This window comes from Terrapene carolina, unplaced genomic scaffold, assembly GCF_002925995.2.
Source record: "Terrapene carolina triunguis isolate 2854851 unplaced genomic scaffold, T_m_triunguis-2.0 Scaffold66, whole genome shotgun sequence".
NCBI lineage: Eukaryota > Metazoa > Chordata > Testudines > Emydidae > Terrapene > Terrapene triunguis.
In genome coordinates, this window is record NW_020664417.1 from 27301914 (window position 1) to 27317387 (window position 15474).

The window sequence follows — 15474 nt, forward strand, 5'->3', positions numbered from 1 at the left end:
GCTCCGCGTGGGGGGGGTTTCAGTGGCACTCCGCGGAGGGCGGGGGGGCGTTCGGCAGCGCGGCGCTCGGGGATGTTCGGTGGCGCGGCTCGCGGCGGGGGTTTCGGCAGCGTGGCGCTCCACGCGGGGCAGAGGTTTCGGCAGTGCGGCACTCGGCGGGGGGTGTTTGGCGGTGCTCCGCGCGGGGGTGTAGACACAGCATAAGCTGGCAGAAAGAATTCTTATGCTGACGCAGCTGTGTCACCTCCCCAAATGACATTAGCTAAGGTGACATAAACACTCTTCTGTAGGTATAGTTGCATCTACATGGGGGTTTTGCTATCATAAGTACTGATTTTTGTGGTGTGTTTTCTTACACTCCTAGCGGAGATAGTTATGCTAGGAAAACTTTGTAGTATAGAGCTAGCCTTAAACTGATACCAGAATGTTGATACACACACTTAAACTGATATAACTGAATGGATATAAAATCATACCTTTAGTTATATCAGTACAACTTTGTGTGTAGACCAGTCCTCAATCTCTCCCGCCTATTACTTGATCTAAAGTAGTATATAAACAATTAAATGTTTTGTTAAATTCAAAATTACTTTTGTTTCTGGGGTCTCGACTGAAATTATTTTAACTGTTGCCAAAACATGGGGATAGGGGTTGGGGTTGGGACTTGAATCATTATAGTCAACTCAGGTGAAGTTTGCAATCTTGCTGCAGTCATTCAGACATGCCCTATGTGAATAAAATCCCAGAACCAAGGTGAGAAGATATCTGATGCCTTGTCAGTGCCTTTGTGCAGTAAGTCTTAGTTCTGGCAGAATACTGAAATAGCTATGTAAACTGTGATTTTATTTCCAATGGGAACAAAAGCAAAGCTGACTCTTCTTGCTAGTTATATACACGCACTTCTAATTGGAAAACTGATGGAGAACCGTGTGTCTAAAGGGGGGGGGGGGAATATTTAGCTCTGAACTTTCTGAAGGATGGCTCAGTCTGCCACCTTGTGGTAATTTGAGTGGTGTTTATATTATGCTTTTGAAAACTAATAGAGAAAACCGACTGTTAACTGCACACTTTTTTTTTTGGTATTGGCTGTAGATTAATTTGTAGAACAATTTTCAGAAATATGACTTGTTCATTGGGAACAGTTGTGTAAAGCACAATGTAGCTGAGTTCAGTAGCTGCTTAACATCAGTAAGATAGGGATTTTGCACAACTGTTCTGGTCAAATGTTCATAAATGTATGATGTATTTGCATAATATATTTTTGAAGGACAAAATAAAGCAGTTTTACTGAGAATTATAGTCCTTAATATTTTGGCAGTTATGTATGGAATATCAGAATTGAAAGGTTTTGATAGCCATCGTTTACATTTATTTATAAAATGACTTCTGTAAGTTCAGTCTAATTCAGAGTTTGTGGAGCTCCTGTGCCTTTGTGAATACATAATGTTAAAAAGACTGCTATACAAATATTTGAAAAGGAGTTTTTAAACACATCTCATTGATAAAAAGATGAGTTAATGGACACTGACATGGAAGTATTTGAAGTTTTTACTTCCCTCTATCCTCTGGACCACAGAAATTGGAACTCTAGCTTTTTCTGAGCTAAGTGGAAAACTTTCTGAGGTAGCGGCTGGCTCTCACAATGCTCTGAGCCTGTTGCCTCCTGGTCAAACAAGAAAATGGACTGAATTTCTGGGCTGGTCTACACTGGGGGGGGGATCGACCTAAGATACGCAACTTCAGCTACGAGAATAGCGTAGCTGAAGTAGACGTATCTTAGATCGATTTAAAATCACTTACTTCGCACCCTCGCGGCACGGGATTGACGGCCACTGCTCCCCCGTCGACTTTGCTTCCGCCTCTCGCAGAGCTGGAGTTCAGCAGTCGACGGGAGAGTGATCGGGGATCGATTTATCGCATCTACACGACACGCGATAAATCGATCCCCGATAGATCAATCGCTACCCGCCGATCCAGGGGGTAGTGTAGACGTACCCTCTAAGAGACAAGTTGGGTGAGGTAATATCTTTTTCTTGGACCAGCTTCTGCTGGTGGAAGGGCCAAATTTTTGAGATTTGCTCTTCAGGTCTGGGAACCAGACTGAGTTACACACAAGTTGGACAAAGTGTTTGTTAAATGTAAAGTTGTTGCAGGTGAGGATGAAATGGATGAGTTGGTGATATGGTTAGGGTCAATTTCTGAGTGTTGTACGTTATCTTTTAGATTTTTGAGGCAGGCAGTGATGCAGTCATAGTGAAGAATGGTGGTGTGCAGGGAGATGACCTCCATGGTGGCAAGCATGATGTTTTGGGGGAGGCTGTTGATGTAGAGTTTCTGGATGAAGTTTGTAGAGTCTTGGAGGAAGCTGGCCTTTTCCAAGGGTATGTCTACGCTACGAAATTAGGTCGAATTTATAGAAGTCGGTGGTTTAGAAATCGTTTTTATAAGGTCGATTGTGTGTCCCCACACAAAATGCTTTAAGTGCATTAAGTTGGCGGACCGCGTCCACAGTACCGAGGCTAGCGTCGACTTCCGGAGCGTTGCACTGTGGTAGTTATCCCACAGTCTCTGCTGCCCATTGGAATTCTGGGTTGAGGTCCCAATGCCCGATGGGGCAAAAACAGTGTCGCGGGTGATTCTGGGTACATGTCGTCAGGCCCCACCCTTCCTCCCTCCCTGCCGTGAAAGCAACGGCAGACAATCGTTTCGCGCCTTTTTTCAGTCCAGACGCCATAGCACTGGGATCATGGAGCCCGCTCAGATCACCGCGGCAATTATGAGCACTTTAAACACCATGCGCATTATCCTGGAGTATATGCAGGACCAGAACCTGCCAAGGCAAAACCAGGCGAGGAGGCGACGGCAGCGCGGCGACGAGAGTGATGAGGAAATAGACATGGACATAGACCTCTCACAAAGTACGGGCCCCAGCAATGTGCAAATCATGGTGTTAATGGGGCAGGTTCATGCCGTGGAATGCCGATTCTGGGCCAGGGAAACAAGCACAGACTGGTGGGACCGCATAGTGTTGCAGGTGTGGGACGATTCCCAGTGGCTGTGAAACTTTCGCATGCGTAAGGGCACTTTCATGGAACTTTGTGAGTTGCTTTCCCCTGCCCTGAAGCGCCAGAATACCAAGATGAGAGCAGCCCTCACAGTTGAGAAGCGAGTGGCGATAGCCCTGTGGAAGCTTGCAACACCAGACAGCTACCTGTCAGTCGGGAATCAATTTGGAGTGGGCAAATCTACTGTGGGGGCTGCTGTGATGCAAGTAGCCAACGCAATCAAAGAGCTGCTGGTATCAAGGGTAGTGACTCTGGGAAACGTGCAGGTCATAGTGGATGGCTTTACTGCAATGGGATTCCCTAACTGTGGTGGGGCGATAGACAGAACCCATATCCCTATCTTGGCACCAGAGCACCAAGCCAGCAAGTACATAAACCGTAAGGGGTACTTTTCAGTGGTGCTGCAAGCACTGGTGGATCACAAGGGACATTTCACTAACATCAACGTGGGATGGCCGGGAAAGGTACATGATGCTCGCGTCTTCAGGAACTCTGGTCTGTTTCAAAAGCTGCAGGAAGGGACTTTCTTCCCAGACCAGAAAATAACCGTTGGGGATGTTGAAATGCCTATAGTTAGTTATCCTTGGGGACCCAGCCTACCCCTTAATGCTATGGCTCATGAAGCCATACACAGGCAGCCTGGACAGTAGTCAGGACCTGTTCAACTATAGGCTGAGCAAGTGCCGAATGGTGGTAGAATGTGCATTTGGACATTTAAAAGCGCGCTGGCGCAGTTTACTGACTCGGATAGACCTCAGTGAAACCAATATTCCCATTGTTATTACTGCTTGCTGTGCGCTCCACAATATCTGTGAGAGTAAGGGGGAGACATTTATGGCGGGGTGGGAGGTTGAGGCAAATCGCCTGGCTGCTGATTATGCGCTGCCAGACACCAGTGTGGTTAGAAGAGCACAGCAGGGTGCGGTGCGCATCAGAGAAGCTTTGAAAACCAGTTTCATGACTGGCCAGGCTACAGTGTGAGACTTCTGTTTGTTTCTCCTTGATGAACCCCCCCCCCCGGTTCACTCTACTTCACTGTAAGCTAACCACCCTCCCCTCCCCCCTTCAATCACCGCTTGCAGAGGCAATAAAGTCATTGTTACTTCACATTCATGCATTCTTTATTAATTCATCTCACAAATAGGGGGATAACTGCCAAGGTAGCCCGGGAGGGGTGGAGGAGGAGGGAAGCGCCGGGTGGGGTGGGGGAGGAGATAAGGACAAGGACACACTGCACTTTAAAACTTATTGAAGGCCAGCCTTCTGTTGCTTGGGCAGTCCTCTAGGGTGGAGTGGCTGGGTGGCCGGAGGCCCCCCCACCGCGTTCTTGGGCGTCTGGGTGAGGAGGCAATGGAACTTGGGGAGGAGGGCTGTTGGTTACACAGGGGCTGTAGCGGTGGTCTGTGGTCCTGCTGCCTTTCCTGCAGCTCAACCATATGCTGGAGCATATCAGTTTGATGCTCCAACAGCCGGAGCATCGACTCTTGCCTTCTGTCAGCATGCTGACGCCACCTATCCTCTTCAGCCCGCAATTCAGCTCGCCATCTCTCCTCGCGTTCATATTGTGCTTTTCTGCACTCTGACATTGTCTGCCTCCACACAGTCTGCTGTGCTCTGTCAGCGTGGGAGGACATCTGGAGCTCCGAGAACATGTCATCCAAAGTGCGCCTTTTTTGCCTTCTAATCTTCACTAGCCTCTGCGAAGGAGAAACATTTGCAGCTGGTGGAGGAGAAGGGAGAGGTGGTAGTTAAAAAGACACATTTTAGAGAACAATGGGTACACTCTTTCACGTTAAATCTTGCTGTTCACGTTACACAGCACGTGTGCTTTCATTACAAGGTTGCATTTTTCCTCTTATATTGAGGCCTCGCTGGTTTGGTGCGAGAGATCACTCATGCAGTGCCAGGCAACAGAATTCGACTTGCAGGCAGCCATGGTAAGCCACAGTCTTTTGGCTTTTTTTTAACCTTCATAACATGTGGGAATGGTTTCAAACAGCAGCGCCCTCATTTCCCATACCAAGGACCCATTGGGTTGGCCATTTAAAATGGGTTTGCAATGTAAAAGGAGGGGCTGGGGTTTCCGGGTTAACATGCAGCACAAACCCAACTACCACCCCCCCACACACACACCCAATTCTCTGGGATGATCTCTTCACCCCTCCCCCCCACTGCGTGGCTAACAGCGGGGAACATTTCTGTTCAGCCGAGCAGGAACGGGCACCTCTGAATGCCCCCTTAATAAAATCACCCCATTTCAACCAGGTGACTGTGAATGATATCACTCTCCTGAGGATAACAAAGAGAGATAATGAATGGATGTTGTCTGCACGCCAGCAAACACCGGGACCATACGCTGCCATGCTTTGTTATGCAATGATTTCCAGACTACATGCTACTGGCCTGGTGTGGTAAAGTGTCCTACCATGGAGGAATAAGGCAGCCCTCCCCAGAAACCTTTTGCAAAGGCTTTGGGAGTACATGAAGGAGAGCTTTCTGGAGATGTCCCTGGAGGATTTCCGCTTCATCCCCATACACATTAACAGACTTTTCCAGTAGCTGTACTGGCCGCGAATGCCAGGGCAAATTAATCATTAAACACGCTTGCTTTTAAACCATGTGTAATATTTACAAAGGTACACTCACCAGAGGTGCCTTGTGTGCCCTCAGGGTCTGGGAGCATGCCTTGGGTGAGTTTGGGGGTTCCTGGTTCCAGGTCCAGGGTGAAAAATGTATCCTGGCTGTTGTGAAACCGGTTTCTCTGCTTCCTTGCTGTGAGCTATCTTCAATGTCTTCATCATCATCATCTTCCTCGTCCCCAGAACCCGCTTCCATGTTTCGTGATTCTCCATTGACGGAGTCAAAGCACAGGGTTGAGGTAATGGTGGCTGCACCCCCAGCTTGGCATGCAGCTCAGCGTAGAAGCGGCATGTTTGCGGCTCTGCCCCGGACCTTCCGTTTGCCTCTCTGGTTTTGTGGTAGGCTTGCCTTAGCTCCTTAATTTTCACGCGGCATTGCTGTGCGTCCCTGTTATGGCCTCTGTCCTTTATGCCCTTTGAGACTTTTTCTAATGTTTTGGCATTTCGTTTACTGCAACGGAGTTCGGCTAGCACTGATTCGTCTCCCCATATGGCGAGCAGATCCCGTACCTCCCGTTCGGTCCATGCTGGAGCTCTTTTGCGATCCTGGGACTCCATCATGGTTACCTGTACTGATGAGCTCTGCATGTTCACCTGTGCTCTCCACCACGCTGGGCAAACAGGAAATTCAAAATTTTGCTGGCCTTTTCCTGTCTACCTGGCCAGTGCATCTGAGTTGAGAGTGCTGTCCAGAGCGGTCACAATGGAGCACTCTGGGATAGCTCCCGGAGGCCAATACTGTCGAATTGCATCCACACTACCCCAAATCCGACCGGGAAAGGCCGGTTTCAGCGATAATCCCCTCGTCGGAGGTGGATTAAAGAAATCGATTTAAAGAGCCCTTTAAGCCGAAAAAAAGTCGTGTGGACGGGTCCAGGCTTAAATCGAGGTAACGCTGCTAAATTTGACCTAAAATCGTAGTGTAGACCAGGCCCAAGTATTCCTTCAGTAAGGGTGCTGTGTCAGATATGATGGGTCTGCCTGGGTTTCCTTGTTTGGGTGTCTTGGGAAGCATGTAGAAGTTGTGGGGGATGAGGTTGTAGAGTTTCTCTGGGAGGAGTTTGGGGAAGGATTTGATGGTATCCTTAAATTACTGGGTGAACTGTGGTGTGGGATTGTATTTGAGTTCTTTATAGTCGGTGCAAAAACAATGAAAAGTCTGGTGGCACCTTAAAGACTAACAGATTTATTTGGGCATAAGCTTTCATGGGTAAAAACCCACTTCTTCAGATGCATGGAGTCAGAGTGTTTGCTGGCCTTCATGACACAGTCATCACAGTTAAGGACTGCAGTGGCACTCCCTTTGTCTGCTGTCTTGATTGCTATCTTGTGATTGAATTTCAGGGACTGTATAGTTATCCTCTTGTTGGTGAGAGATTGTGGTGGATGTAATGTTCGATGAGGATTTTACAGTTAATTTTTTCCTGAATTTTTAAAGTTATAACTGCGTTTTTCTCCTGTTAGCACTACAATGAACCAAACTACACACAAGTGTACAGAGTATATATTGGTAACAGATAGAAATGTATTCAGCCTCATGTCTGGCTCCACTGAATCATTCCACAAATTGTAGCATTCTATGGGTTTAACAGAGCTTGACAAGTTAAGGGAGGATATTGTGAAAAGCTTTTGCTTTTTTACTTTATTTTCTTTGTGAATGCCAGGGGGAGCTATTTCCTATTAGCAGCTTTGTTCTCTTGAAAGACACTCCTTTTAAAATAGGTAACAGCAGTGTTGCAAGGAATTGGTCATGCAATGGTGTTAAGTCAAGCATCAGCTGAAATTCGTGTTCAATAGTTCGTTTTGTTTTCATAAGATTCTGCTGTTTGGAGGTACTGGCTATTTCATTCCTGCTTGTTTTTCACATGCCAAAATACAGACAATTTTCAGACCCCCCTGATTGTGGGCTGTCTCCACATTTTCTCGTTTTTCTCTTATTGCCCCAGCCAGCATCTATCATTGTGGTGCCATATAAATATGGCTTCTGCACCATCAAGTATAAATTTGTGAAGTTAAAATCCCCCCCCCCTCCCAAATTAATGAGAAATTAGAAGGATTGAGCACTAAGTCCGTCCCTTTACTTGTAAAGTGAGAAAATTTACTGTTGAAATTGCAAAGACAAATCTTTGTAAGTCCCCCTTCATGCTATATATTTCTCAAGTTTAGGTTCACACTTAAATGTCAATGTTTTTCAATTTATTCTTTCAATAATCTATCAACCTGCATTTTTTTCTTTGGCTATGCCATGCTGACCTTTACAGCATCTTTGGACCCTTGTTCTTTTTGTGTAAATCTGTTTAATTTCTTACTATGCTTCAAGAACCTTCAGAATGTGGTAGGCAATGGTGCTCTAAATATAAATTTACTTTTTAAAATCGCTGTCTCATTCTAGTTGTCTTTTCTTCTTTTGGAAAGGAACTACCATCCAGTAAGTGTTAACAATTCTGATTTTGATTTGGTAAATACCTAAGTAAAATTCCGTTTTTAAAAAGTCATCCACCTTTTAAAATAAGATTCTTGGAATATCTCTGAATTGTGTGGAGAGATTTCTGTTCCAGTCTCAATTTATTATGACACATCTTGTCAGCACATCATTTTAATGTTAGCTTCTGCTAGGAGCTTGTGGGGGTTGGGGGAGAAGATGAAGTTGGTGGGAAACATCCATTCTCATTCTCATGGACCTCTCAGCAGCATTTGACCATGAGGTACTGCTGATCCCAATTGAGAGAGATGGCAGTGGTCCGGATGAATGTGCCAAACTGCTCTGAGTCCCACCCAAAGAGCAGTAGTGGGAAACTGGATCTGTAGCACTAGATTCTTCGCTTGTGGAATTTCACAAGGATCAGTAGCTCTCTAGTCCTATTCAGCATCTGCATGCAGCCACTAGGTGAACTGATAAGATGAGGTGGACTCAAGTGCCAGCAGGATATAGATGAGAGACAGCTCTACTTATCTTTCAGCACATATGATCATACTGCTACCACAAAGATGGTTCATTGCTTAGATGAGATCCTGCTTATAGATGGAGAACAGCTGGTGGAAGCTCAACCAAAGCAAGGCAGAGATTATGCTGGGGGCAGAAGAAAGCCCTCTGGTTGACCTGAGAATCTATCCCATCCTGGTGGATGATGACCTGGCCTCAGTTATACACTTTCATCAACTCCCATCTGGACTATAGCAATGCAGTACACCTGGGCATGAAGCCATCAGCCTGAAGAAAACTCCAGCTGCTACAGAATGCTGCAGCACATCTCAGCAACATGGGCTACTGTGAGCGCATCAATCCTGTTCTGTCTCTGCAGTGGCTTTCCGTAGAATATTGAGTCAAGTTTAAGGTCCCAGCATTTTATCTTAAAATTGGTCAGTGACCTGGGCACAGCATATCTAAAAGATGACGTAAAACTCTGGGATGAAGACTCTGGTAAACAGCTCTGCTCTTTAGGCACAATGGAACTGGTTACCATAAGGGCAAAAGCTAGTCTTTTGCAGGAGACAGACCTTTCTCAGGGCTGTCCAAGACAGGAACAAGTCCCACAAGAACTAAGGACCATCAAAATCCTTGCATCTTATACTCCAAGTGCAAGGCATATTTCTCCAACCTTGCATTCTCAAAAATATATAGCAGCATGTACATTAATTAAAAAAAAACACACAAAAAACCCAAAACCAAACCAAAAACCCTGCCACCAAACACTACACTGTATGCACAATTTTTCCCTTGGAGAGAAGATGAGAGAGAATATGAACCACATGCGATAAATGGTAGTCATGTTGCTTAATGCAGTTCTGGAGGGCACTTGGATTCAACAGCGATGAGGGTGGCATAAGAATCCATATAGCGTAGAAGGTTGAAGAGCAAGTCCTAGGAGCTAGTAAATACTGTTGGAGTTCTGTGGCTTACTCATGTATCTCATTGGGTTTCTTCAGCCTGTTATCTCTTCCTTTTCTTAATGATTTTTCTCAGTAGGAATACCCAGTTTTTCACGTTAGTACTAATTTAGCTCCAGGGGATCATTCTTTTTTGTCCAGTGTCTCAAACATTGAGTGTAATTACTGTTCTACTTTCTTTGATGCACAATTACGGTTTAAACAAATGTGATGGTAATACTTGTAAAAACGCAGAAGCATACTAGTACTTATCTTTTCACCTCATATCTAAAAATATATTAGAGAAAATTCCACCTGTCTGACATCTAAGACTTGAATACATTTTTAAGTTTTTCACCAAGATAATATACATGGATTAATTCCATATGTTTCTGTAGAAAACTGTAATGCTTCTCCACGTTGCAATCCACTAAAAACAACAAAAACTTCCCCATGTCCACATATTACATATTGATGACTTATCTGTTTAATATAGTCTTTTGCAATGGGCTAGCTGGAAATGTGGTTTTGATGTTGACTGATTCTCAGCTGTTTACTCTGGAGAAGAAATCTTATTTTTGCACTTGCTTTCTATAGTTGAAGCTATGTCTGCCACAACCTCAAGTAGCAAGCTTCTGTTATGGTTTTCTTAAGAAGAGCAGATAAGCAATTGTCCCCTATGACTAAGTTCCATTTAAAAAGTGTACAGTTACAATATCAAACCCTCTACCATAGTTAAATAGTGCCAACTGTGGCATGGAATGAGCCTGAATGAAGTGTCCCTGGGTGTACTGGTTTTTAGAGGATGACAATTAGGATATGATCCAAATTCTGTAATTTCAGGCTGGTATTCCTGTAGTTAAATCTTGGCATGTTTAATAGCTTTTAATCTTCTTAAACATTACTGTTTTAGTGAATTGGCTATCTGAGGGCTATAGTAATTCATTTGGTAGATCCTCTCATTGCCCTGGCTTTAAAGCTTTCTCATGTAATTAGGATTGTAACTGTGCTTTCTCATATAGTAGTGTTTATTTTTAGAAACACTAAGTGGGTTGGGCTGAAAAGAAGAATATTGGGCATGAGGTTAACATTTAAAAAAAAAAAAGAATTAATTTTCCCCCCCCCCCCCCCCCCATAAAAACACTCAGGCTATGTCTACACTACAGCTTATGTCGGCAGAATTTATGTCACTTGGGGTGTGAATAAACCACCCCCGAGGGACAAAAGTTACAGTGACATAAAGCAGCAGTGTGGGCAGCTTCTTTTGTTGACATAGTTTCTGCCGTTTTGTGGAGGTGGTTTTATTATGCTGACAGGAGCGCTCTCTCGTATTGGCATATAGTGTCTTCACCAGATGTACTGGAGCTGCACTGCAGTGCTGTACGTGTAGACATGCCTTCCGTTGTAGATACTGAGTTCCCCTGAGCCTGCTTTCACAAAAGAAATGAAAGTCCGATAATACCTCGATAGAAGGAAGCAGAGGAATTGTGATGTTAGTTGAATTATTAAATGAAAACAGCCAACTAAAATCACGGGCCAGACTTCTGTCTTTATAGTCAAATCAATCACAAGAAGAACCACAGCAAAAACATAAAGATTTTCTTTTTGTTTATACTTTTAGTGATGTTGAAAGCATACTTGTATATAATGTTCCATTAAAAGTTTCTTGTATGTAAATGCAGAACACTAACAAAACTTTCATGCTCTGCCTAATGTAAATATACTATTTGGAACATGTATTTGTAATATTTCTAGCAAACTCAGTAGAAGATTGTTGGGAGCTCTGTAAAGATGGTAACAATTTTGGTACCTTATGCTGATACAAGAAGCATAATAAATGTTTTCTATCTGTTTGCAGGATTTGGAGATAGTGTATTCTTATTTACATGGAATGGAAGCCTTGTCTAATCTGAGGGAACACCAACTCAGGTATGGTATTTTAACACTAATATTATACTACTTACGTGCTAAAGAGGCATCTGTTAGTGGTGAATTAGAAAATATTTTTTTACCCAGATATCATGGTGATAAATATCTTAATACTTGTAATAATACTTGATTTCTTTTATCTTATAAACTTGGCAGTAATAATGCAGATTTTTAATTTACTACTTATCAGCGCGATCAGCTGTAAATATAGAGTTTTTAAAACCAGAGTAACAAACTTTTGTAGAAAATTGTTTGCTAGATTTTTTTTTTCACCACTCATGTATTTTAGTTAAAAAATAAATAAATTCAGTTTATATGAAATATTAGTGAATAATTTTAGATTAAATACTACCAGAAATTTTAACTTGTATTAGAGGCAGAGCTGGCAGTGCCAACTATAGCTAAGGTTGTCTAATGCTTTCCATTTTAAGACCGTTCTCAATTGGCTGTAACTTTACCAAACTTTAAACTGTTTAAGATGAAATTTTCCATGCCGGGTATCTGGCTCAGGTTGAATTTTTTTGGACTGCTTCAGCCAAAATGGTTAAACTGCTTCTGAGAAGCTTTTTCCTAATGTTACACTCCTACAGCTATTTTAGGAAGCTGTAGCGCCTCCATGTTTTTGAGAAGGGACTTGAAATTGCATGAGGATTGCCCTGTTTTCAGAGAGGTACAATTTGCTGTCCCCATGAAAATCTACCCAAATTTGGCTGACTTAAGTCTCTGAAAATTGTTGTTTGTATATGATGAGTACTGGTTTGTTAGAGAATGTCAGCAAAGTTCTGTGAACATTGTCTCCACTGAGTATGCTCCACCTGAACAGAATTCTGTGCTAACTACACTAAGTGAGCTCCAACCTGTGTCTGGACAGAGCTTTTCATGCAGTTGGTTCTGACTGCGGAGGACCTCTTTACTTCTGGGGCAATTCTATGCCCCCCCCCCAAATCTGCACAAAATATTGTAAAATTCTGCAAATTTTAGTTGTCAAAATAACGCTACATAATCAGGCCAGTTTCAATTATTTTGGTAATTTATTTCAAAATACCTGTCAGCAAGTATGTCTGTAACAATACAGAGACACACAAAAATTCCCCCAGGAATAGAAAGTTAAGGAAACCCCTATGACAACTCAGTTCCTGTTCTCCCCTCCCCGCCCCCCCGAGCCCAGCCAGGGGGCCAGACACCCACAACCCCTCCCCTCCACAGCCCAGCTATGGCCCCCCTTTGCCCAGATACCTGCACCCCCTCCCCCCAGAGCCCAGACACCTACCTCCCCTCCCCCCAGAGCCCAGACACCTACCTCCCCCCGACCTCTGAGTCCAGGGATCCAGAGGGAGAAACAGCCTAATGCTCAGTCCCAGACTTGCATGGAGTTTTCCTGCACACCGCCGTTTCCTTCCGTCAGAGCGTACGAGGAATCGCAGCTGCTGGGAGCCCTCTAGCTCTCTCACGCTCCCCATGGCAGTGTCTTCTATGTGCGAGCTGGGCTCTGCTGCGTCCAGTGGCCCCTAGTGGCAGCCAGCAGCACTGCAGCCCATTTCTGTGGGGGAAAGGATATTCTGCACACACAACATTAATTTCTGCAAAATTCTGCATTGTGCAGTGGCACAGAATTCCCCCAGGAGTACCTCTTTGATGCTGGAAGTGAGAACAGGAAGACTCCTGTGCTGTCAGTGCTCCTCATGCTGGAACACAGGCAATTTGGAGGAGGAGGAAAGGAAGCAGCCCTATTTGAATGCAGAAGGGTGAAGAGCAAAGAGGACAAGCAAGGAGGAGACAAGAGCATGGGGGGAAAGAGTAGAGGCTTGGTGGTTGGACCAGGAGTAAGGGCGGAGTCAGGGATAGAATAAAAGGTTCAACACAGGCAACTTGGAGGAGGATAGAAGCAGAGAAGACAGGGACAGAAACTGACAGGCTGGGGATGTAGGGAACGTGGTAGGGGATGGGTCATAAGCAGGCAGGTTTTTGGGGTCAGGGCAGAAGGATATATAACCACTAAAGAATACTCCCCATCCAGTATCTGGAATAGAACCCAAGATTCTCAAGTTCCAACATTTCTCATTTCCCAGTAGGTCTCATAATGTTTGATGATAGTGTCTCATCCCCCTTTAGTGACTGACCCACACAGAGGATAGCAGCCTACTATTACTATGAGTTGCTCTGTTAGCTCAGGTGCTAGAGGTTTCTGCTGTAGATCCAAAGGTTCCAATTTTGCTGATGACCCCTGTGCAGAGGCAGCATGATTCTACATGATCTCAATTTTTTCAGTTTGCTTTTATGAAAACTTTGTTTTTATGAAGTTTTCAATGTAAAAAGAATTTTAAGATTGCAAAGTCAAGCACTCTGTGTGACACACCAGGGTATAATCCAAACCAATGAGTAGTTGTCACCCCTGCCTTGTCACTTGGGGTGCCCTTTACAATGCCTCGTAGTCTCCAACCTAGACTCCTCAGAAACAGCCTGCAGCATGTAAGTCGCTGTCAGCTATATCTGTGTGTGCTGCAGCCAGCCAGCCACACCTTGGCTCTTACCCATGTTAAGGATTACCACAGAGTGACTCCAACACACTCCAAGTCCCAGATTTTTCCCAGAAACATATGTCCTATACAGCTCAGCCCTCTCCTGGTCAATACAAATATGTTAAGTCCTATTCCTTAAAGGCAATAATATGCACATAACTTGTTACCCCAAATGGAGTTACCCTGACACTTCAACTTGAACACACTGGGTTAGATCAAATAATAAAACAGAGAGATTTTAAGTGAGTACAAGTAATGAGGCATGAAAGTCAGAAATGTTTACAAGAAAAATAAAGATTCCTAGTATTTACTTAAGAAACTATCTTAGTTGCAATGAAAACTTTCTCACCACAAGCTCCAGCAGCTGACCAAACTCTCAGGTCAGGACCCCTCCCCTAGAGCCCAACAGCTGCTTCCTTTGTCTCTTCAGGTGCAGTGAATGCAATGGGCGGGAGGGGACGGGGAGAGGAGTGTCTTGCGGTGTCTGTCCCTTCTTTTTATAGTCTTGTCCCGCTTTGAGAAGCATTTCCAGCTGGGAACAAGGTGACAAGCAGTCTGTGTGGAAGGAAACTCCATCCTGGTTCTTTGCCAAAATGTAGAATTTTGCCCTTGACCCCTTTCCTGCCAAAGAATGGCCACTTAACAGGTAATGCTCCATGTCTAGTTGACACCTGGCTGAGGCATCAGCTTGCTCTTTGTCTCTGAGGAACTGGTTTGGCCACTCCCCAGGCTTATCTGGGAAACATACAGTAGAACCTAAGGGTTATGAACACCAGAGTTATGAACTGACTAGTCAACCACATGCCACATTTGGAACTGGAAGTATGCAATCAGGCAGCAGCAGAGATGGGGGGAAAAAAAGCAAATACTGTACAGTACTGTGTTAAATGTAAACTACTTAAAAAAAAAAAAAAAAAAGGAAAAGCAGCATTTTCCTTCTTCACAGTGAAGTTTGAAAGCTGTATTAAATCAATGTTCAGTTCTAAACTTTTGAAAGAACAACAATAACGTTTTGTTCAGAGTTACAAACGTCTGAGTTACAGACAACTTCCATTCCTGAGGTGTTTGTAACTCTGAGGTTCTACTGTATTTTTAGTTATGATTTCAACTTATGTTTATAACTTCACATGTAACACTGCTATGTGCATTTTGCCATGATATTGTTGATCAGCAAATTGAGTTTTCACATGATACTTTACAAGGCATACTTCATACAAACATTATTATAACAGTGTATAGGGTGTGAACATGGGTATATTCTATCATATTCGGAAGTTAGAAAATGCTACAGCTGTGTTTGCTCATGCAACCTTAATTTACCCCCCTGCTCTGTATATATTATGATACAGTCTTTAATTACATGATCACAAACTGTTTTTTCTATAGGACCCCTGCCTCATTCAGTTCACATGATGGACTGTGTGCCAGGAATGAATCAGTAGTTTAGTCAGTGAG

At 44.0% G+C, this 15474-nt stretch overlaps 1 protein-coding gene across 1 annotated transcript in view; it reads left to right on the forward strand.

Moving 5' to 3' along the window:
• The window catches only part of LOC113406013 (rap guanine nucleotide exchange factor 6-like), a 185663-nt gene that overhangs the window by 99879 nt on the left and 70310 nt on the right, over positions 1 to 15474 (forward strand). The window contains exon 2 of the mRNA XM_029910613.1: positions 11430 to 11500. Within this exon, the coding sequence (XP_029766473.1) occupies positions 11430 to 11500 (71 nt within the window). The remainder of the gene's footprint in view (positions 1 to 11429; positions 11501 to 15474) is intronic.